Below are 22738 nucleotides of genomic sequence, written 5' to 3'. Positions count from 1 at the left end.
CTTTTCAAGAGTTGGTCAATCCAATGTTTTTCCTTACCGAACGCGCACACCTCTGAGAGATACGTGGCTGGCTCTAGACATTCTGGATCAGCCTAGGCGGTGAACGTTGACCTGATTCGGTGGACATGTTCGGGGTTACCGCATTCGAGATCCCACCTGATGGCGCGCTGCGCTAGAATTCTCCTTGCCAGATGCGGGGTCTCCACACGCTACGCCACCAGCTAGTGGCAACATCTTTTTCTACAGCACGGATATGAGAAACCACCGTCCATTAAAACATAATTTTCCGTCACATTGCTCAACAGAGCGGGTCTCCGTTACATACTTATTTATAAAACGGTGAGGATGGCAGAAAACAGCATGCCCCACCAGCAAGAACCGAATGCGGGAAGAACACGGCACGGGTCAGTATAATGCGTAAAACCTGACTGTGATCCGATACTGCATGCTGACAGACCCCTCGAGATGTCTAAACTGTAAAGGAAAGAAGAGAAAATGCGACGGAAAAAGACCTGCATGTGGCCGCTGTAGCAGCAGGGGCCATGATTGCAAATGGGGCCCGCGCCTCGTGTTCCTACCTCAAAACGCCTTGGGAATCACAACAGGGAGATCATCAGCGCTGCAGAACAAGCGACCGGGACGAGAACCTACGCGGTTCAGAATCCAAAACATCACGGCGGAGATAATTCGCGACTACCAGCACTCTGAAGCCACGGACGCGTCGTGCCACCTTGACGACCAACTTGCTATCGCTGACTCCCCCTCCATGAACGATGGACAAGACACAAACGACGGACAAGATCCTCGACCCCAAGAGAGTTCAGTATGGCAGGAAGGAGCGGCATCTGAGGACGTAGCTGCTAGCTTCGCCAATGTTCAGCATTACGAAGTGCATACTAAACATTCCGAAACTGAGATGGGTAGCCTTCCTGTGGCCTCATCTACTCCTTGCGACTTTGAGTCCCTCTGGCATAGTCCGGTTGCTATTGATCTCTACGGAGATAGTGTTTTCATTCCAGGATCCGCTTATCTTGACGCCCATTCTACGCTCCGAAGTCATCTCATACACGAGGTTAGATCCACCCTACCCACACGTCCGGGCACTCCGGAAACCTGTAGAGACGAACAAGCTTGGCTCACGAGTTCAAACTTGGACAAAACGACGAGCCGGAATCTATCACTCTCGGCGCTTCTAGACGATCCTCGGCCTGAAGGCCTACACTTGTCACGTTCGTTTGTACCCCAGCTGTCCGACGAAGAAGAATGTGAGTTGTGGCAGAACTGGACGAACGAAGTCGCACCCTGGCTAGACAAATTCGACATCAAGCGGCATTTCCAGCACACGCTTCCCGTAATGGCACGCTCAGTCGACCACCTACGGTACTCGATCCTTGCCGTGTCTGCACGTCAACTTGAGCGGAAACAGCAAAGCAGGCACACTGAGCGCAGCCTTGCCCTCTATCAAATGGCTATTCAGCTCGTTCTTCCTCAACTCCATACGCGCAGCACTTCCGTAATTGCATCCTGCGTTGTACTATGCGTTCTTGAAATGCTGAGCAGCTCGCCCAAAGCCTGGCGTCAACATCTAGAAGGTTGTGCCTATCTGATCGACGCCGTTGGTATCAACGGTTTTTCGGGTGGCATCAATCAAGCACTGTTTTGGTGCTTCGCTCGGATGGATGTGTGCGGAGGACTGATCGCATCTATGAGCCCGCTTATACCCATCGAACACTGGGCCTCATCGCTTGACATCGATGCAGCTATCACCCTGTTCGAAGGACAAGACGGTTTTGACGCATATGCGTGCTATGCCGTCTACATGTGCGCTCAAGTTCTTGATCTCCTTGGTTTCCGCTCACACCTCACTGAGCGTGTGGGAGCCTCGCCGTCTGGTATTGAAGAAAGCAGCAGTACGTATGCTGCCCGCTGGACAGCGTTGTGGCACAATCTCGATGGTTGGTATAGGAGACGTCCAGCAGAAATGCGTCCTACTTTCTCCATCGCACCGACTACAAGACCTTTCCCGACGGTCTTGTATAGTAATCCCGCCGCTATTTCAGGCAATCAGCTCTACCATACGTCCTCGATGCTAATGTTGCAGCACAAACCTTCCAAAATTATAGTCACGCCTAAGCCGAGTTCTATTTTTTGGCATGCGCGTCAGATCTGCGGCATTTCGGCTAGCAACTGTCACCATGGAGCTTGGACGAATGCTGTACAGCCGCTTTGGATTGCCGGGCAGTGGATGAGCCATGAAAGTGAACAGACAGCAATCTTAGAGCTGCTGGCAAAGATCGAGAGAGAGACTGGGTGGGGAACAAACTGGCGGGCTGAGGACCTCAAAGAATTTTGGGGAAACGACTAAACTAAATGTTGTAAAATCAGAACAGTTCCACTAATCACTTGACTACACTTAGAGCTCCTTCCACTATGGTAACATGGATTGTATAGATGCGGATCAAGCCGTAGCCTCGCGGTCTCGACCTTTAGCTGAAGGCGTCTCGCGTGCTGCTTCCATGTCAGACACAACAGACCACTCCGTGGCTGGTAGTATGAGCAACAACGTCAACGACGAATCCCTGACAATGCTTCCCCTAATACTTCATATTTCGCGCGTGCAAAAGCTACCTTAGACTTCTGATCACCTAGTCAAAGCGTGAGCAGGCTTTGGAACCCATAACGTACAAGTTCGACATCGGCTCTATCGTAGGCAAGCTCAGCGACGACTCATTATGTCTAACGCCGTACGGTTAACACAAGAGCGCGTAATCTGCAGTGAAGCCTCAACGGAGGCTCGCATTGCATCTAAATTGGATGCCATTGTTGACGAGGAGCCGTTCGCCAAATTTGCCATCAATATGATTTTGAAAACGACAGACCACGCTGCATGTGAAGCCGTTATTCAGAGAGTGGCTCCAAAATGTTAATCGTTAGTTCGACTGTTGCTAGATACCAGTAACCCGCGGCACCATCGCAAGACGTGCGCGGTGCGCAACAAGTCTGCCACTGTTTAGCGGGAATTGTTTGCGGTCACGAGTGCTCTCGAACGTAATAAAGCGTTTTGGCAAATTCTTAGTTATTAAGCTTCTTAATATACTGCACAAGCGCCCTCTCTTCTGGCTCTTGAATTTAATGGTCTGGGGTGGGTATTGTGTATTAGCTACTTCCCAACGCGTTGTCGGCGGAGGGTTGTCTCAGAGACCTTGTAGACTATAGCAGCGCGTTGCACGCTTAGTTCCTGAGGTCCCTTGATCGCTTGGATAGCAAGCTTGATTCCCTCTTCCCCTAGGAGCAACTCGAGATTGGGTTTTGAGACATTGAGGTCTTAGGGCTAGAGAACCCGATGGCTTGTTGTGTGCGCTACTCGAATGTAACCCATGTTACATATTGAAACAAATGTGCGCTTCCTCCAGCTGCGCCCACAGTTTTCCCTCTAATGCCTAATTAATACAGTTCAACTCCAACAAAGACCTATCGACATTGACACACTGGTACGTCACTGTCTTGTTACTCGGCACGCTGAAGTTGATGTTTCGGGCGCGAATATTCTTGCACACCTGTTTGCAAATCAGGGTTGCTACACTTTCAAGTCTTGCGGTTGGGAGTATAATTACTGCTGGGCTGCTGCATGTTAGATAGCCAGCTCGCGGGTCGTACTTCTTTCCAGTTACTCCTGCAAAGTCGACAAACTCGATATTCTCAATGGTGAGTCACGACTGGTTTGACGTTAACACGTTGTAGCTGTCTAGAAGTCAAGGCCACAAGAGAGCCTTACAGGGTTCGCATTACAGAATGCCTGGTCCTTGACACCGTAGCATTGAGTGAGAGCAAGAGAGTCTGGAGGAACAGATTATCAGACCATGCTCAATCTCGTGATCACCACGACTTACTCTCGTTGTTGTAAGACCTGACTCTGTGATACTTGACGTTTCGTACCATGCCGCCGCCGCCTCCTGACTCAGAGTTGACTGTACCCGCTGGGACCCCGGGCCACACTTTGATGCGTGCAGCATCTGATCCATTGCGCAGAGTAACGTTGTGTATCAAAAGATTCTCTACAATGTCAATCTCGTTTTGGTACTGGCCAAAGCTGCCTACTGAGATGCCGTGCGATCCGGTGCAATCGAGATTCTGCACAGTCATCTCAGTGGTGTTTGGCTTGAATGAGACGCAATCTGAGCGTATTAGCTGCGAGTGCAATAAACGATATCCGAGAGCCTTCTTCGTACCATCGGTGTTGCGCACCACAGAGTTCTGCAGGACAATGCGAGAGCTTCGGTAGGTGTCGAAGCCGTCTGTATTCTGCAAGAATACGTTAGTAGCTTTTCATTAGTTTTGACTGAGCAGAGTAGATCATTTCACCTTGGCAGGAAAGTTCGAGTCGGCCGACTCAACGATTAACTTCATGTCTGTTATAAGGAGGTCTGTTGAATTTGTGTATAGGTTAAACCATCCAGGGGGGTTTTTCATAGTCAACCCAGAAATGACGGCTCTGTGTAGGCCATCTGTACCGAAAAGGATCGGTCGTTTGACGTTAGGATCTGTCTTCATGGCTGTCCAATATTTCTGACCAAGACCTAGTGAGTCGTAAGCCTTCCATCTTCAGATCATTGTTACTCACAATTGCTCTTACCGTCGATAACACCTTTCCCTAGGCCGAAGATGCTGACATTGGAACCCCCAAAGCGCCAGAACATGCTTGCGCCTTGGAAGGGGTAGTCAAATGTCTGACCAGGCCAGATGCCTATGTCGTCGCTAAAAACAATTCGACCGAGAATGGCAAAACTGATGTTCTTCAAGAACGTCAGATCGAGGCTTGTGGCGATCGTGTATGTTTTTCCGGCTGGGAAGTACACCGTTCCTCCATTGTTGCAGTCCTTTGCTGCCTTCAAGATGGAGGGTCCGACATCTGCTGGTGTATCGGAGATGGCGCAGACTTTGAAGAGATTCGACTGGCGTGTAGCCGGACCTAAGGTGAAGCCTGTAGGTGCATTTGAAGGTGGTGAGTGATTGGGAGATGAGGGGGCTGATTGCGAAACCGCCACAGCTAGCACACTCACTGCTAGAAGAGCTTGATGTAAATGCATGATGTGGGAAGTAATTGGCAAATTCAGAAGCGTTATCAGGCTGGTCGTCGAAGCTATGGTTCTCCCGACCTTAAATACTGGACATCGCTGGCACGGGAGATGTTGCGCGACCTTTCTCTCTGGAACTCTTCGTTGAAGCTTAACTCTGGGAAGGGCTAGGTCGCCCAACACTTGGAGCCAACTCTATAAGCCGGTGCGGCAGCCAGTGTGCGGGGAACGCACAGCTTTTGTTAGTATTGGCTGACCTTTCCAAGCGGAAACTGGGGTCACGGCTAATCAAAAACCAAGCTAATCCGAAGATACCACGTATCAGCGTCTTCTCACAAGTGAGGTCACACGTCGATTCTCTGCTATCGTGCATTGCCTGCCGTGTAAAGGATGACAGTCCCCGAAACGAGCTATCCTGTAGATAAGTTCTCCAATCGGCACCGTTCCAGATTAGGACATGACGCGCTAGTAGCATTAGGAAAGTCTTCTCATAACAGTAGGTCTGCTCCGAAGATTGAATGACCAGCTTCCCAAGATAGCAAAGGAGTAAGCTGAAGAACTGGAGACTGACGTAGTGGTGTGGCCACCTGGAATTCATGTTGTGTTGAGGTTAGAGAATCGTTGGAAAGAACGAAGGGTACTTGGAGGCCGTTCATGTCTCCAATGTTACAGAGAATTCGAACTGCTCTACATCGATATCTTGAAGTTACTCAAAATAGGCCACCCCTTAGATTTGTCATGCCGCATCTCAGTCAAGATTGGTGCCTGCCGCCGCCTGGGGCATCAGAGTGAGGCTTCAGCAGTAGAGTCAAGGCTTTGGTAAACCGGGGCTCTCTCAAATGCCCCAACAACCCCTAGCGAGGTACGCTTGCGATAGATCATCAATGGTCCGGGCAAACCAAGGGTCTCTGGGAAGGGTAATCGTGCCCGTGGGGTAATTCAGGCTAAATTACCGAGCTCACTTCCGTTTCGCTGTGGGCCTCAATTGCAGTCATGTCATTATGCAAAGTACATCAGCCTCGCCATGCAACAGCAACTTTTCAGACTTGCGCACCCTGAAATGTTCCGCGAATCGCATCTCCTGGAGAATCAGTGTACTCGTATGTGATGTGATGGTCCAATTGAGCAGCACTTGCTTACAGTACTGTGGAGATTCTTGACCAGGTAGGTAGTGGACATAATTATTGGATGTCGCTAGTTGACCAAGATCTGTGTTAACACGCTTCATGCCCCTACTCATTCTGTGGCATCGTATCACATCTGGATCAACATGTTAGTTTTCACTACTTTTCTAGCGGCAGGTCTTGGCAGTCTGCCATTGTGCAGCTCGCAAGATACCAAGTCGTCGACATTGGTAGATCCGCTTTGCCAGTTCCCCACACGAAACGTTCTGGAAGGCTGCCCCCAGGGTACCGTCGTTGTAGGGAAGAACGCAACCCATGGACACTTTAGCACGATCCAGAGCGCAATTCGCTCCCTACCCAACGACACGACGACGTCTAATATCCTCATTCTCGCCGGAAGCTACACCGAACAACTCAACGTCACCAGAAGAGCACCAGTAAGACTCATCGGTCAGACCAGCAATCCACAGGAGCAGTCCAAAAATCTAGTAACCGTCTCCTGGGCGTCAGCAAATGGAGCCGGATCTGGTTTCGATGACAATGCGTATACATCTGTGTTGACTGTCGCGCCAAACCTCAACGCTAGCCTTACGGGCTCTGGACCTACAGGCTTCAATGTGCCTCCGGATACTCCGTTTGGTTGCCCTGACTTTCGAGTCTACAACCTCGACTTCCGCAATGTTCATGCTGAGCAGAGCGCTGGTGCATCCCTCGCAGTGAGCATAAGTCGTGCGAATGCCGGTTTTTACCAGTGCGGTATCTATTCTTATCAAGATACAGTCTACGTGGGTCATCAAGGCAACTCATACTTCTATGGTGGAGAGATTGCTGGGCAAACAGACTTCTTATATGGCTTTGGGACCACATGGATCGAGAAATCCAAACTTGTCTTACGCGGATGTAGTGGTGGTATCATCGCCTGGAAAGGCTCCAACACAACTTTTCCCAACAAATATGGATGCTACGTCGCCCATTCATCACTGAAAGCAGCCAAATCCACAGTTGCAGCCAAGAATCTGGGCAGATGCTCGTTGGGAAGACCTTGGAACGCTCTCCATCGAAGTGTATACATGGAGTCTTCTATGGATGCTACTATCTTACCGCAAGGCTACACCAAGTGGAGTAGTGACCCTGCGAAGGCGAACTACAATGACCTCACTGTCATGGCCGAGTACTCGAACCATGGCCCTGGATGGAATGTGACGGCCCGAAACGCTGGTAATGTCACCCTTGTTCTGAACAAGGCCGGGTCGTTGCCTTACTATAGCCCCGCTCACGTCTTTATGACCACTAAAGGCAAGCAGCCGCATGTTGCGTGGATTGATAGGAGATTCTATCCGTATTAAAATGCGCCGTGGGAATATACGGCAGAGATCAGGGAATATACACTCCATCGCGATATGGACCTTTCAAAGACGGACGATAGTACTAGAGACTGCAATATGCTATCGGCGGAGACTTTCGTAACTATATCATTGCTGTGTTTTATAAATTTTGAGCTTAACTGGTGATCTTATGACACGACTTCGAAGAGCTACGCTGATCGTGGGATGAACTTCTGCTTGGTAGATTTCTAATTGCATTGTATCACCACGGCAACAACAGCAGCCGATTCATCCATACGAACCATCCTACAAAACTAATAAGAATGTTCATGCTCTACATAAGCGTACTGTCTATCTTACTTCGAATGAGTCGAACTTCACTGTACCACTAGATCCGCACGCATAGATTCCATACACGGTTCCTGCCGCGACAATGTTAGTGCCACGACCGGTAGAGCAAATCGTTCCATAAGACTTACCAGTGAAGTCGTCCCCGCTCAGGCTGGCAGCCAAACATTGGAAGAGAACCTCCTGGCTAGACCATTGCTTATTGACAAAGGTACTAACAGAAAACAAATAGTGTTCCACCGAAGAGACGATGATCAATTTGACGGCTGTAGCTCTGCCCAGTGATATAGGCTGGAGATGCTCGAGGTCCTGTCCAGGGTAGATTGCGGCAACACGGAGGAACTCTCTAGCAGAGTCTATTTCGAATGATACATGGCGGTAGGTATCTTTATACAGAGACAGTCCACAGCAGCAAGTTTCTGGCAGAGAACTCAGATCCAAGATTGTTTCGGCCGTGGAGATCAGGGACGTTTGCCTTACTCCTACGAACGTTGGGCTGCCGCTACCTGCTCCGAGAGGAGTTTCTGTGCAACTCAAGATAATGCCGTGTCCATCTTCGGTTTGAGCGTAGTTTTGTAGTTGCGGGGTCCGTAAATACAGAGTTCGTTGAGATGTAAGGAGCACTACGGCCTCCGCAGCAGTCTGGGCGTGTCGAGCAGGTAATTCGGGCCGATCATCCAGGACTTGAATGAGCTCGACTGGTTCCATCTTGGGGAACACCGCTTTTGGCCAGCTGACAGGCACCATGAAGGTCTCACGACCAAGAGGGTATGCAGAACCGAATTCGCGTCGTGCCAGCATGCAAACCCACCAGGACCCATGAACATCGTCAAATAGCTCACCGTGGCCGACGCACTGGATGATAGAGCTTTCCATACCTGTTAGCAGCGGATTCTGCTCACAGGCCTCAAATGGGCCCCAAACACTCCTCGATCTTGCCATGGTGATCTTATGTCCATGGTGTGTACCACCCTCCGCGATGAGCAGCCAGTAGAGGCCATCTTTCTTATACACATGAGGTCCTTCAGGAACCTTGTCACCTGATCCTGTCCAGATATCGATGGCTTCGCCTTTCAGTGTACCTGTGTGGACATCAAACGCAGCTTGCCGAATGACGGTAGCCGGCTTCTTCCGATAACCATGGATGAAGCTACCCTGCATGTAGACCTCGCCATCGTCATCGAAAAACAAGCTTGGATCAATTCCATGAAAATCAAAAGGCATTACTATGCTAAACGAGCCTGGATTCTTCAAGTCGGAGCTGGTGACGAGGAAGTTATGCGGCCTGAAGTCTTCATCTGATGCGGTATGCGTCGTGCCACTGAGGTTGGTGCAAACAATGTAGAATACGCCATTGTGCCACCTGACTACAGGTGCGTACAAGCCAGCCGTAAATATCTCCTTGCGCTCTGCGTTGTTTATCTTCGTGGTCGCATACTCGAGGCTCAACTGATCAGGCCTGCATATGGCATGTCCTGCAATGAGCTGATAAGCTGATGGTCTTTACAGAAGTCCTCAGATGCTCATGGCTTACCGACAAGTTTCCAGTTGACAAGGTCCTTCGAGATGTGGATCGGAAGTCCAGGAAAAAACTGGAAACTAGAATTGATCATATAGAATGTGTCATCAACCCGAATACATGAAGGGTCTGGGAAGAATCCCGGGAGGATTGGGTTCAAGTATGAAGAGGACATAGTAGTTCACTTGTGGAAACTATCCACTGTGACCAGAGTTTTGTCAGAGCAACTCTAGGTCCTGGCGAGATCGAAAGGACAAGTCATGTCTCCAAGCATACAGACATCAGCTGAAGCCGATTCTTCCGGGCAACGGAGACAATGCCCACTCGTGTATATCTAGATAGTCATTGTAGAATTCTTCGAACAGTGCCACTATATTTAATGGCGTGACAAGGCGTGATAAGACGTGACAAGTCGTAACAAGACGGCTGGGCTTGCTGCCCCAGAATGGAACCCTTGATCCCAACATGGTTAGCACGATATTGCGGCAAAGGTACCGGTTAAAGTCTATCTACCAAGTGACAAGAGAAGGCCAGAATATTCCTGCATGGTCGTAACATGTCTAATGCCGTTGGAATTCTCCACGAATGAGACTAGTGCGTAGTACCCGACGCGGGGTGCATTAGCGCAGTTGCACCTCTTCCCCAAAAGCTGGGACAGCTGTCAGTGCACAGACTGCACATGACCAAGACTGAGGTATTGATTGGAAAATCAGCACGGTTGCAAGCATGCGTGCTTCTGATCGTAGCTCTGATCCATTTGCACGTGTAAGCCTCACAGTGATTGAGATGAACTCTATATCAAGTCGACCTTCTCTTTCGTGTAGACCAAAACGCAATAGCATAGCTGCAATCTTGTGGTAGAAGAGAACCTCCAGAAACCCATAATTTGAATTCTTATTGTTCTTTATATCGATCACACCCAGCGGCTTCCAGCATGGTCAACAAACAGCTTGTGTACAACTGGTAACACAACCTTCTATGTCCAGCAGTGACCAAGTTTCCTGACGTATACTTTAGGTATATCGGTCTAGTTGCAGCAGGATGTATGGTACTGATGGGTTACGATGCATCTGTCTTCAACTCGGTTCAAGTGTCCCCGAATTGGGTTGACCACTTCGACCATCCTGTAGGCTTACCTTCCATCGATACGTCGCTGCGCTTACTGAGAATCAGAACAACAATATGATTGGACTTATCAACACTACTTACAGTGTCGGTGGGATTATTGCTGGTTGGTTTTTCGCGGGCCCAATTGTAAGCATAACAACTACTGCTCTCCGGTCTAGATTACATGCCTGACTTGCTCATAGGCTGACCATCTTGGACGACATTGGGGAATGGCTATCGGATGTCTCATGACCATTGTTGTCACGTTCATTCAAACATTTGCGTCCCGAAGCGCTCTCTCGGCATTCATCGTTGGTCGCGTGGTTATCGGCGCTGGCCAAGGAATTGCTATCAGTGAGTGCTCCCGTGAATCAGTAGGATTATAGAAAGTTTGCTAAATATTGCCAAGCGTCTGGTCCCATTTACATCGGTGAAGTCACGCCGTCCGAAATTCGTGGCAAAATCATGGCCTTCTGGCAACTGTTCTACTCCGTGGGGTCCTTCGTTGCCTATTGGATCAACTACACTTGTGCAAGGAACCGGAAGGCCTTCGGTGATTGGGATTGGAAGATAGTCGTAATCTTCCAGCTGATCCTTCCGGTCATCATTACGCTCCAACTTCCCTTTATGCCAGAGTCACCTCGTTGGCACATCAGTCGGCACAACAACGTGGATGCTGCCCGGGCCGCTCTGAACAGAGTGCGCGCGTCACATGAAGAGATCGAGGAGGAGATCCGCTGTATCCGGGAGGCCATTGCTTACGAGCAGGAGGCAGCACCAACCAGGTGGAAATCTTATCTCGCACTCATCCAAGATGCCAGTATTCGGAAGCGTCTTATCCTAGTCTTCATCATCAACATCGGTCAACAACTCAGTGGACAGGGTACCCTTAACAGCTACTCATCGACAATCTACAAGAAGGTCTTCCACAGCATTGACACCATCAATCTAATCAACGCTTTGAATGCTACCTTTGGTATTCTATTTACTCTCAACGCCGTTTGGACAGTGGATCGGTTCGGAAGGAAGTTTCTTTTTGTCGTCGGAGCCTTAGGCATGGCTCTGTGTACTATGATGATCGCGGTTGTTGGACTCGCGACTCCAACCGTGGATGGGGGTAAAACCCACGCTGTCGGCATCGCGATCGCCTTCTTGGCCTTCCTCTTCATATTCTTCTATAAACCATCCTGGGGAGCTACCGTCTGGATCTACACGTCAGAGGTCTTTCCTATGCATGTACGCGCTCAGGCAGTCGGCATGTGCGTCCAAATGCAGGGAGTCGCGAACACCATCTTTCAGCAGTTTTTCCCAACCTTCTACGCCAATTGTGGATTGTAAGTACAATCAGCATATTTGCATCAGCATACGCTAACTCCAAAAAGGAAAACGTTCTTCTTCTTCATGTCGAGTAACATCTGCCTAGCTGCCTTTGTCTGGCTCTGCCTTCCTGAAACAAAGAAGGTGGCCCTCGAGCAAATGGATGAGCTTTTCGGTGGCGTGAATCATGTTGCCAAGGGTGCTGAGCTTGTCGAAGACGAAATGACACGTTTGGAGGTCGGTACGGACAAGGAGGTTTGTGATCATGACACCAAGCGTAAGCAGTAAGAGGCTAGCACATCAGCCTTGGCGGCAGTGTTGACTGGACAAACGTAATGCAGTTCCACAAATCGCGTATATAACGGTGCTTTGTTGCCTGTCCTGAGCTATACAAGTCACCTGTTACATATACAATCCGAGATTGTAGAATGTCATGTTGGATAGCACCATTAGCGTAGCGTGTATTGATATAAACGGAGAGAGATACAAAGCTTCATTTGCAATTGGGAGGTGTGGTGAAATATATCATCATATAGCTTCTTGCGAGTGTTATCGTTTTTGATCTAGCCTCCAGGATTTTTCTCATTTCTCCTCTCCTTAGCTAGCCCCTCAAATAATTTTCTATTACACCACACCAATATACGTTAATTTTTTGGAGCCTCTCCACACTGAATCTTTGTTAGCCCAATTGGGTATTAGTGTAGACCACAACTGCCTCACTATCGTCCAGATAGACGTTTCGCAGAAAAGCGAGGAATGAAGATCGTCGTGTGCCTTCCTCGAATCGTTGTTAGTCAGTAGGCGTGTGGTGCCGCTTGCGACCAGGTAGATCCTTCTCCATAGCATGAACCAGCCTTGTCAATGGAAGCCTAAAATTATCCGACGGTTGAGCTCAAGCATATCCTTGACAGTGATCCAATAGGAGCACTGAGCTGATGTAAGGCGCCCACGCTGGTACGGCTACTGTCACTCGTCAAACCTTCGTGGTAGCAGGGTGATGCGCGAAGTTAAACTTCTGCTATGGACAAGTTCTAGATGAATGAGGCGGTGAAAGAATGAAGCATCTCAATTTGCTGAAATGAAACGTGAACTACGCTGGTGATTCGTGTTCAGAATGATCATGAGTTATGAGCACTGATGTTGGGCTGGCTAGAGCAACGCATCCAAAACCACTCATTCCATCACCTACTCATGATGACCAATTTCTCATCTAGCAACACTGTGCAGACTACTATAGACTCGTCTGTACACATGTGACGCCCAAGTCACTGCTACTGATCTTGTCGCAGAGGAAATTTGACGCAGATTTAGGGGATCTGACGCTCCAGTCCTCAACTTTGATCTCACAATCCGGACCTTCGACAGCACAGTAAACTTCGGCAACTGTGGAGGCTCTCTTAGAACTGGTCGTGCCGTGGAAATTCTTCACAAATATGTCTGAGACTTGTGCCTGGGAAGGATTGGCCGAGCAGTAAGACATGTCTTCGTTATAGCATGCGGAGTGCTGGAAAGCGTATTCGCAGTTGTCCACCGTCACATCTTCCCAGGTAACATTGCGAACGAGTGCGGTTCCATGAGCAGAGCCACCAGGGTAGAGTTTGATTCCGGCGGCCTTGGTAGAGTTTCTCATGACCGCGCCCTTGACATACACATTCTGAACGGTATCATAACTCCCTGGGGATTTGCCCAGTGACCCTACAGACAGACCATGGGATCCTACGCAAGTAATGCCGGTCACGGTCAAGTGGTTGCATCCTGGCTTGAAAGCGATGCAGTCGTCCTGGTTTTCGACGTAAACAGAAGATATGGTGACTTCATTGCTTTCCCCTATGTCAAAGCCGTCCGTGTTTTTAGGGCGATTTGATGTCCTGCTTATGGCCCTTAGGTCGAGGTCGGAAAAAAGCAACCGGGAGGAACTACTCCCAACGCTTACGAAGACATTCTGGGCGTTCTTGAACCTCAACCCAGACACCGTCACATCAGTGGAAGCGGAGATAACTAGCAAAGCAGGTCTCTTGAGAGTGGTGTCTGTTGCGAACCAATCCCAAGCAGCTTGGCCATTGCCGTCAATCTGGCCAGTGCCTGTCAGGCTGCGAATCTTGGCGCCTTTGACACCGTTCAGCTGTATCATATATCTTTTGCCGTTCCAGTAAGCAAGATCATCCGATGCCTTGAGGCTGCCTTCAATCTGGAAGTCACAGTTGACACAACCAGCAAAGTCAAGCTGAGACTTTAGCGTATACGTCCTGTCTGTGGGAAGGACGATTGTACCCCCATTTCCACACAAAGTAATGGCTTGCCGAATGCTGGGTACATCATCGAATGATGTAGAGGCCCCGCTCGAAGGGATACAGGCAGCTCGTCTGACAAGCTTTTCTGGTACAACTCTTACTGGGGATGCTGATGAATTTGCTACGCCAATACAATCCAGCAGTAGAGAAAGAATGAGCGGCAAGTAAGAGCGAAGAAAAGGTCCCATCTTTGATGTGTTTGGCAGATGGTTTAGGTCCTGTGCTGAATAGTAACCTTAATCTTTGCCACTATGGCACTGCAAATGTAATATATACGCACTTTTCCAATCAGCATATCGAGTCGTCACCCTCAAGACACCGATCACTGGCTAAATGTTTAAAAATCTGCCTAAATGTGGAGGCTGCATATGTTGATGGACCCCAAAGATCCACCATTGAGAACAGATCAACAGTGTGCAGTGTCATTTTCGAAGCAAAGAGGCCTGAGTGATTGTTCGACCCTAGTGCAGGGAAGCATAGCAAGGATTTCAACTCCTGGTGTCATGTGTGCAGCTAAGCAATAACACCGAGCTTAAATTAGCGTCAGGCGGAAACCGTTTTAGAGCAATCAACCGCTGGAGAGCTTCCTTACAGTCTCCAGGATCGTGTTCAGCCGGAGTGCGGGGTCAGTGCAGTCACAGCGGAAGCAAGTTGCCGAAGTCTCTTCAAACTAAGCTCTAAATATCCTAGTTTGTTACCTTCAGGCTAGAACTATATTGTGTCCTACCTTGAGAAGGACTTCGGAAGGCAAAAATGGGGGTCATTTCTCGCGAATACAATTTCCACAAATCACTCCAATCCATCGTGCTCCGGAAGCAACCTTTGCGCTGCTTGCATACATGTACCGGATAAGAAGGGGCATACGAAGTGAAGCTTTGCCTCGTCAGTGTATGCAAGTCAGGTACAAAGGTGAATATAAAAGAAACAATATGCTCAGCCTTCTGACATGACACACTAGTACCCAGAGTCATTATTACTTCTCCGACAATTCTTCTACATTACCGACGCTTCATTCTAGAACAGACACAGCCACAGCATCTGGGGCATCATGACAGGACTATATGGTCATGCTGTACAAGCGCTAACGCTGCTTCTTTTACTGTCCTTCCGAGTTCTAGGTGCACCGTCTCAGCTTTTGGAACGTGCGTTTGGACGTACAATTGCGCCCAATGGATGTCTTGTGGTCAGGAAAGCGACTACCGCCTCAGGCGAGTACTCCACGATTGAATCTGCGCTCGCTGCTGTCAAAACATCTGGCTGTATCTTCATCTACGGCGGAACATATGAAGAGCATCTGTCGACCAGGACTAGTGGGTTAAAGATTTACGGATACACTATTAAGTAAGCAGTCAGTCTCTCTGTCGGCCAAGCTAACCCGATACAGCATTGCAGACTACAAGTCGAACACTGTCACCATTACGAACAAGCTTGGCTCGTATGATGCTGGCAGTTTAGATGCTAGCTCCACGTTGAACGTCAGGAGTGCTGACTTCGGTCTATATAATGTAAATGTTGAAAACAGCTATGGGACGGCCGGTCAGGTCATTATAGCGCAAAACTTGCTCCAACGCTAAGAAAGCGCCTACTAAGAGCTTGGAAATAGGCGGTTGCTCTGACGGGTAATGGCATGTGACAGGGCTACTATGGCTGCTCCTTCAAAAGCTTTCAGGACACTCTCTACGCCAAGTCTGGCTACCAGTACTACTCCAACTGCTATATCGAAGGTTAGCAAGCAAGCAAGCAAGTTTCGATGAAAAGAAACCGTTTTGACACAGAAGTAGGCGCTGTAGACTATATTTTCGGCGACGCAGCTGCGTGGTTTGGAGAGTGTGGGTTTCCAATATTCTGCCCGTCACCATCTATGCTTGGTCTAACAACTACTGTTTTAAAAGGTACCATTGCTTCCAGTAGGGGTGGCTACGTAACTGCCAGTTCTCGCAGCTTCGAGAACGATACAGCATGGTACGTTGTTGATCACAGCACGGTACGTAGTTCCACAACTCAAAGACTCAAGGGTCCGGGTTCCACTAACGACCTTAAAGGTCACCGCAGCTCCTGGTGCCAATGTTAAAGGGGGTGTTTTCTTGGGTCGGCCGTGGAGACCGCTTGCTCGGGTTATCTATCAGTACTCCACACTGACCGATGTCGTCCACCCTTCTGGTTACGCCCCAATGGCGGACGGCGCCACCCCGTAAGGCCCTCACGTCCACCTCCATCCTGGATGAGAAGTCAAGACTAACATATCTAGTGTGTTTATGGAGTTCCAAAACACCGGAGCGGGCGCTGAAACTTCCAAACGATTGTACTTTACAGCCGCTAACACTGCTGTTTCTAAAGCACGACTTTGGCCGGACAATGATGGTTGGTATGACAAGTCTTACTAGGTGAATTGGATCTGGGGAGGAGAAAAGATGTTCAGGGTCTAAAGAATGAGATAAAGCTTATGCTATGTGAAGTAGAGTTTGGTAGTACGATTGTTAGGATGACGTCGTATCCACGATCTGTTAATGAACGCCTAAGAAGACGAGTTTATGAAGCGTAAAATATAGCGCCATTTTTCCTACAGTCTACTGCAATCGAAGGAACTTAGCTTCCACGTTGTCAACCTACACGAGACCGCTCCTAATCACGGCTCGGCACATTATGCTAGGGCGTACACAACTTCGGCATTAATAAGCTCTTAAGTTATTTTTCTAATAACAATAAATAAGCCTTGTTGTTTTTTGGAGCTCCTTATCACGCTCCTCCTTGTCAAATCTGTCCTGGAGCTTCCTTGCACTCTCAAGAGCACGAGAGGACCACCATTATGTACGCGCCTGAGTCTCATTGCGCTGAACAAGTGGCAAGGGCTTGCCTTTCTTCAGCTTAGTCCTCTCGTTGTTGAGAGCAACTTGTAGGCCATCTCTCTCTATTTTGAGCACCTCATTCTGTGTGTGTAGCGAGTGGAGAGCTGCACACAGGCTTCACGACTCTGGTGTATCAGAGTCCTTCACTGGAGCTTGCAAAACTCTGTCAACTGTACGCCAATTGCTAGCTGTAGCCAACGAGGTTGCTGCCTCTCCTTCCCGCTCAGATTTGGTGAACCTATCAAGGATTCTGTGCCGGTCTAACGGCACCAACCCAGTGGCTTCAAAGGCACTCCGCACAAGCTCTGGAGTGAATGTATCCACCCAGGCAGGCCAAGATACGTTGAAAAAATCTCCCTTTTGGAATGGAGTGAGATCTTGGCTCGCATAGAGGTGATTACTGAGGTGTTTGAGTATGTTTGTAGCCAATGGAAAGAAACACACAACGTCCAACACCTGGAGTGTGTGAGTGCTGTGAGGTGGATATATGGCCAATAGCATGCGATGTTTGATGCAATACTTGATAAAGTTCATTATTATGTGCGAGCTGTGGCCGTCCAATATAAGCAAGCGCCATTGGCCATGTGCCTTGCGCAGTGTACTGCGATTGAACACCTGCTCAAGCCACCCAAGGCCAGCGTCGTCGTTGGACCAATCAGAGGGAGAGACAGCAGTATGGACGGAATGCTTCAGCCTATCCACGTTACTCACCCAGGTATTCTGGATGTTCTTGAATTCGGCAGCAAATATCAGGCCAGATGGGAGAGCTGTCCCATCGGCACAAATACAAGCTATAAGGGTAATCCACTCACGACTACCATCGTGGGATGACTGCCGAGCGTGCTTACGCTAATATGAAGCCTTACTGAACACCCTTTTCTGCCTGCCTATGACCCCCCAGCCATGAAGCCCTTCTCATCCATATTGTAACTGTTCTCTGGCGCAACGTTCCACTCTTCTATTTTTTGGGTTATGGTATCGAAGTACTCGCTGTACTTTTCATAGATATCAGCAGCGTGGCGATTGGCAGTCATAAGGGCGGTCCATCGGTTGAGAAGGAGGCCGCGGTGTCGGTGGATAAAGCGGGTAACCCATGTCTCAGAAACCTCAATTTTGCCTATCCCAAGTGCAAGATTTGCTATCATTTGGCGTGTAGGAGGAAGGCGACGTTCAGTAAGCCCTATAATATAAGTTACAAGCTCCTCCTCTTGTTGTGGACACAGACGTTGCTGCGCGGTGTTCTTCTCCGTGACAGTGCCCTGTTTACCTTGGTGTCTCCGCGCCAAAGTCCTTGAATTGCAGCCATACTTTTCCGCATATTCTTGATACGTAAATTGTTCATCTGGACCTAGCGATTTAATTGCTGCAATTGCCTCACTAATTGGATTTATGGTGGTGGAGTTACTACGCGTCAAAAGATTGGTGCACAAAATCATGATGGTTGGTTGGTTGGTTGGTATAAGCTCGGCCATACTGTATAGTGTTCGGCCACATATACCGGTAGTGATCGGCCACCCCACCAAAACGCGTCACAGTCTTTGAAGTCATGATATTTTCAACACAACCTGCTCAAAATGGACGCCCGTGAAGCTGCTATACAATCAGCTATCTGTGATCTTAATTCTGGTGTTTCTACAAGTCAACGGAAGGCTGCCAGGGCGTACGGAGTCACTAGATCATCGCTTCAGGAGCGCCTCAAAGGTCGCCAACCAAACGCGATATGGGTTGTTTACGAAAGACCAAGCGCACCCCGTGACTTGCGGGGTGTTCTTGCGCATAGACGTTCTACTATAGTAAAATCGTGATTCTGAGAATTAAGAACAACCACGCTGTGTAGCTACTCTTAAAGCCTTATAATTGCCCATTGCGACTCACTTCTGGTGTTTCGGCTGTCACAATGGCCCGTCCTACTGGCCATAAGCTAGCTCCAACGACTCTGCAGGCAGTACTTGACCGCATAGATGCTGGAGTCAACGACACACAGATCTATCGCCAGACTGGTGTAACACCCAACTGTACGCGTAGAAAGAGGCTTAATTTGAGCCAATGGGGTCAGCCGTACGCGCCAGCTACTGTGAAGGTTGGCCGGCCAACAACGCTTCGAGATATCCACAGGCACCGCCTTCGTGAGTATCTTGATGGCAGGCCACAGGCGTACTTAGAAGAGATGAAGGACTGGTTATTGGACGAGTTCAACATACCTGTAAGCATAGGACTAGTCTATCAGGAGCTGCAGAAGATGAAGTAGAGTCGCAAAATTGCAACAAAAAAGGCAGCAGAGCAGAATAACACTCTCCGCCGCGTCTTCCAGGCAAGACTACAGCAGAGCTATACAGCAGAACAGCTTATTACTATTAACAAGAGCACCTGCAATAAGCATACAGGCGATCGCAAGTATGGGTGGGGTCCTATTAGCTGCTCTGTTGAGCTGGAGTACTCTATGAAACGCTCTGAGCGCTGGAGTCTCTGCCTCAATCTCTGCTCTAACCTCTCCGTTCAACAACCTATTTGCTCGCTGTATGTTCTCTAGGGTCAAGCCGGCGTAGTCCTTCATCCAATCGTGTACCTTTCTCCGAAGATGTGACAGCATAGCTGGGGTCTGCTTAAAGTAATCTACCTACACATCAATTGTCATCCTATCTTTAACGTCTATAAGCATGTTCATATCGTAGCCACTATCCTTAAAAACGCTCTGATAGATCCCTTAAATCTCTTCCTTGTGCTGTGGCATAGCACTAAGCTAGTATTAGGAGAAATTAGACGTGTGCTGATAAAGGTGCGCGCAAGTACAGTCAAAGTCTACCCATATCCTCATCTTGCGCCTAGTAACAGGCTCTGCAGCGTAGTGTTGAAACTGCTGAGGCGCTCTTAACTGAGCTAGATAACCAACTAGTATCGCTCTTGTAAGACTCTTAAGGCTGGAGTTTGAAGACGTTGGTGACACCTTCTGCTGCCGCCGCTTCTTTTCTTCGCTCCGATCCCTTGCCATTATAATAGCAAGTCGAATATCGTTAGATGGCTCTTCAATAGTACACTCGTCGCGCGCGACTGCAGCTGCCACGGCTCTTATATCCCTATCAATTTCATGTGGACCTGCCGGGAGAACAAGATATAGCCTCTCTACCTTCCCCCTTACGCCTCACACGTGCTTCAGCCTCTGGATCTTGCTCCTTTCTCTGTTGTTAAGACGAAGTATTGATCTGAGATCTAGGCTCTCTCTGCCCTTGATGATGCGGCACCTATCAAGAAAGAGCGCTTTGTAGTATTTCTCGAAAGGAACCATCTGTCCCGTCGACCTGCCGTTTTCCTCTCATCACTATCTACATTTGCCTGCCAGCTCATCTAGATACTGACTCTACTAATTGAACACTGTATTTTTAGGCTCGTAGAGGCACGGATGCCTCGTGTTCTGCGTCTGTTATACCTTCAGTCTTCCCCCAGCGCTCAGCTGTCGTCTTCGCGCTCGCGATCCCCATTTTGCCCAAGGATCTGCGTCTGGTCTATATACTCGGTGGCTTTGGTGGCTAGCTGTGGGGTGCCTAGGATGGTCCGGATGTTGTCTCGTCCGGACAGGTTGGCGAAGATGCGGTTCCGGAGATCCCTGCGTTTGCTGCAGTGGAGGAGGATGTGTGCGACTGTCTGTCATCTTGCTACGCAATCGCAGCGCAGGCTGGTGACGTCTGGCACTCTTCGGGCGAAGAGGAAGTCGTTGAATCCAATCTTCTCGGTGCGCAGCTGTATCAGCAGCGCGCTCTCCCGCTTGGATCGCCCCTCATGGAGCTGAAGAACCTTCTTGGTAGGTGTGGGCGTGTGTCTGTATGTTGCTCGGCCTTTGGTGTCTTTGCGCCACTTCGCTATCCATGCCCGCTCTGCGTGTGTCTTGCACCATCTTTTCCCTGTCGACTGTATAGTGAACAGCATGGGAGGCGCGTCTGCCGGTAAGCTTCTGCGATCGTCTTCTCTCCATTTGGTGGCTTCCTTGGCCGCTTTGTCGACGACCTCGACTCCAGGTATGCCCACATGGGCTGGTATCCATCGGACGGTCACTGTCCGTCCTGTGTCCTGGAGTTCCTGGACCTGGCATGTAATGTCCGCGAGGATGTAGGCGCCTGATCGTCCTTCCTTGTGGCGATGGACCAGATGGCGGCTTGGTTGTCTGTGTATATGGCGACGTTTTGTCTCGAGCCGTTTCGACTCGCATACTCTTGAGCGATTTGCAGTGCTAAGCTGATGCCTTGTAGCTCTGCTGCTTCTGTGTACCGACGCAGCGTGTGTAAAAGATAGGCGAGGCAGTAGGCAGACGTCAGCGTGTCGGGTGCCGCTCTCCCAGCTCGTTCTTGCGCCCTTCTAGCGCTTGCCGGTTGAGCTTCTCTGCCTCCTCGTACTTGCCCTGATCCTGCAGCACCAGCGCTAGTATTGTCGCAGTAGTCCGTGTCTGTCTATCGTCGAGACCCAAAACGCTCTCCCTAGCAGCAAGCGCCTTTGCTGCTATCCGTTGCGCAATGCTGCAGCTCCCTTACTTCCACAGATATCACGCCGCGTTCGTCAGCACCTGCGCCCATGCCTTCAACGGCTCTTCACCAGCCGGCTTGCTGGCAGACAGCGGCTTCACGTGCGGAAGCAGCTTCTGGCACTTTGCCCGGTTCTCATACTCCCTGCTGGGCAGCTCTTGCGCTGTCAGCGCCACAAACCTTTGCTCCCACTGCTCTCCATTGCTGAACGACGACAGCCAGACTCGCGTGCAGAACTGCACAAGAGCGTGCATCTCGCATGCGTCGTTGTCTGCAGTCATTGACACCAGTGAGTACGCCTGCAGGGTGTCCAGGTCCTCATCGAAAGCACTGTTAGCCTCTTCCTCGTCTTCCCTGTCCTCTTCACTAGCTGCTCCTGCTGCATCTCTACTGTGTCTCCGCAGCGTCGACTCGGGTATCCCCTGCGGGTTGAAGAAGCTCATCAGCGACAGCAGCTCCGCCGCCGACCACCGCTCCTGCCGGATCTGCTCGAACGACATCTGCCACATCGTCACCACCGAGTTCGACGCGCTCGTGTCACGACGCGGCTCGCCCGCGTCCCAGTTGAGCAGGCTCTCTCGCTTCATTCGGTTCCTTTGAAAATCTTTGAGATAGCCCGCAACCGTCATGCGCGTGCGCCTGTTAATGTACGCAGCTGCCTGGGTAACGGCGAGAGGTATGCAGTCTAGCGCGTGCAGTAGCTCCACTGCGCTCTCCTCGATTGGCGGATCACGCAGCTTGTTGCGAAGCAGCTGCAGGCCTTCATCCTCGTTCATCGCCAGCACCTCTTTGACCTTGTTGTGGCCTCCCACTAGTCTAGTTGCTGCGTCTTTGCTCTGTGACGTGATCAGTATCGCCCCGTTGCAGCTCTGCGGTAGATATGTGGCCAGCGATATCTGCACGCCGGCGTCAGCCTCGTCTCGCTGACGCTTCCGCGACCGGAAGAAGGTCTCTGCGTCATCCACGTTATCTACAACCATCACCCATCGTCCGTCGGTCTCGTCCCGCAGCCATTCGCTGACCAGCCGCAGCACGTTCGCCTTCGGCTCGCTCCTCCCTGGCAGCTGCAGCCGGTCTGCGATGTCTCTGTACGCTTCCTCGAACCGGGCGCGGGTGGTGGCGTGCACCCAGAACACGAAGTACTATCCTGCACTAGGAGTAGCTCGCCTCGTGACGGGATGGGACGCAGTGCTGATAATAGTAGAAAAAGATCGACAGCCTTCTGTGTAAATCGATCGTTTTGTTCTTGTTCCAATCTAATCTAAGAAGAGCAAA

At 49.9% G+C, this 22738-nt stretch overlaps 10 protein-coding genes across 10 annotated transcripts; 6 read left to right on the top strand and 4 right to left on the bottom strand.

Moving 5' to 3' along the window:
* Positions 1 to 250: 250 nt before the first annotated feature.
* On the top strand, positions 251 to 2384 carry C7974DRAFT_404988 (C6 zinc finger domain protein). Its single transcript, XM_046143008.1, has 2 exons — positions 251 to 404; positions 466 to 2384. Exons 1-2 carry the CDS (start codon positions 346 to 348, stop codon positions 2363 to 2365), a joined length of 1959 nt encoding a protein of 652 aa, XP_045991684.1. The 5' UTR covers positions 251 to 345; the 3' UTR covers positions 2366 to 2384.
* Positions 2385 to 3398: 1014 nt separating this feature from the next.
* On the bottom strand, positions 3399 to 5087 carry C7974DRAFT_444445 (polygalacturonase; the record flags this gene model as incomplete). The annotated part of the gene is made up of 7 exons (XM_046145501.1): positions 3399 to 3557; positions 3615 to 3698; positions 3776 to 3837; positions 3891 to 4175; positions 4230 to 4302; positions 4363 to 4577; positions 4634 to 5087. 7 exons carry the CDS (start codon positions 5085 to 5087, stop codon positions 3441 to 3443), a joined length of 1290 nt encoding a protein of 429 aa, XP_045991683.1. The 3' UTR covers positions 3399 to 3440.
* A 989-nt stretch (positions 5088 to 6076) lies between these two features.
* C7974DRAFT_437623 (carbohydrate esterase family 8 protein) lies at positions 6077 to 7545 on the top strand (the record flags this gene model as incomplete). The annotated part of the gene is made up of 2 exons (XM_046145206.1): positions 6077 to 6175; positions 6418 to 7545. 2 exons carry the CDS (start codon positions 6077 to 6079, stop codon positions 7543 to 7545), a joined length of 1227 nt encoding a protein of 408 aa, XP_045991682.1.
* A 330-nt stretch (positions 7546 to 7875) lies between these two features.
* Positions 7876 to 9566, bottom strand: C7974DRAFT_322141 (beta-xylosidase; the record flags this gene model as incomplete). Its single annotated transcript, XM_046138842.1, has 3 exons — positions 7876 to 7946; positions 8004 to 9347; positions 9407 to 9566. 3 exons carry the CDS (start codon positions 9564 to 9566, stop codon positions 7876 to 7878), a joined length of 1575 nt encoding a protein of 524 aa, XP_045991681.1.
* Positions 9567 to 10325: 759 nt separating this feature from the next.
* On the top strand, positions 10326 to 12103 carry C7974DRAFT_437621 (general substrate transporter; the record flags this gene model as incomplete). The annotated part of the gene is made up of 6 exons (XM_046145205.1): positions 10326 to 10354; positions 10409 to 10517; positions 10565 to 10645; positions 10702 to 10852; positions 10908 to 11832; positions 11881 to 12103. 6 exons carry the CDS (start codon positions 10326 to 10328, stop codon positions 12101 to 12103), a joined length of 1518 nt encoding a protein of 505 aa, XP_045991680.1.
* Positions 12104 to 13046: 943 nt separating this feature from the next.
* Positions 13047 to 14294, bottom strand: C7974DRAFT_322068 (putative extracellular exo-polygalacturonase; the record flags this gene model as incomplete). The annotated part of the gene is made up of 1 exon (XM_046138831.1): positions 13047 to 14294. The coding sequence occupies one exon, from the start codon at positions 14292 to 14294 to the stop codon at positions 13047 to 13049; it is 1248 nt and encodes a 415-aa protein (XP_045991679.1).
* Positions 14295 to 15154: 860 nt separating this feature from the next.
* On the top strand, positions 15155 to 16490 carry C7974DRAFT_437619 (carbohydrate esterase family 8 protein; the record flags this gene model as incomplete). The annotated part of the gene is made up of 7 exons (XM_046145204.1): positions 15155 to 15447; positions 15491 to 15647; positions 15743 to 15830; positions 15888 to 15935; positions 15999 to 16090; positions 16149 to 16297; positions 16355 to 16490. 7 exons carry the CDS (start codon positions 15155 to 15157, stop codon positions 16488 to 16490), a joined length of 963 nt encoding a protein of 320 aa, XP_045991678.1.
* Positions 16491 to 18526: 2036 nt separating this feature from the next.
* Positions 18527 to 18703, top strand: C7974DRAFT_290663 (uncharacterized protein; the record flags this gene model as incomplete). The annotated part of the gene is made up of 1 exon (XM_046137644.1): positions 18527 to 18703. A coding segment is annotated over one exon (177 nt), but the record flags the coding sequence as incomplete, so codon positions are not given.
* A 146-nt stretch (positions 18704 to 18849) lies between these two features.
* On the top strand, positions 18850 to 19200 carry C7974DRAFT_418100 (uncharacterized protein; the record flags this gene model as incomplete). Its single annotated transcript, XM_046144131.1, has 1 exon — positions 18850 to 19200. The coding sequence occupies one exon, from the start codon at positions 18850 to 18852 to the stop codon at positions 19198 to 19200; it is 351 nt and encodes a 116-aa protein (XP_045991676.1).
* Positions 19201 to 21255: 2055 nt separating this feature from the next.
* C7974DRAFT_322280 (uncharacterized protein) lies at positions 21256 to 22602 on the bottom strand (the record flags this gene model as incomplete). Its single annotated transcript, XM_046138852.1, has 2 exons — positions 21256 to 21463; positions 21488 to 22602. Coding segments are annotated over 2 exons (1323 nt in total), but the record flags the coding sequence as incomplete, so codon positions are not given.
* Positions 22603 to 22738: the final 136 nt, after the last annotated feature.

This window comes from Boeremia exigua, assembly GCF_020726555.1.
Source record: "Boeremia exigua strain MPI-SDFR-AT-0100 chromosome Unknown C7974scaffold_14, whole genome shotgun sequence".
NCBI classification, from domain to species: domain Eukaryota; kingdom Fungi; phylum Ascomycota; class Dothideomycetes; order Pleosporales; family Didymellaceae; genus Boeremia; species Boeremia exigua.
This window is presented reverse-complemented; position numbering and strand designations above follow the sequence as displayed.

What these genes read in the sequence shown, in the direction of transcription:
- C7974DRAFT_404988 (XM_046143008.1), top strand. Translation starts at nt 346, where the DNA reads ATGGCAGAAAACAGCATGCCCCACCAGCAAGAACCGAATGCGGGAAGA. An exon ending in GCGGGAAGAACACGGCACGG is followed by an intron (nt 405 to 465) that starts GTCAGTATAATG and finishes AGACCCCTCGAG; the next exon opens with ATGTCTAAACTGTAAAGGAA.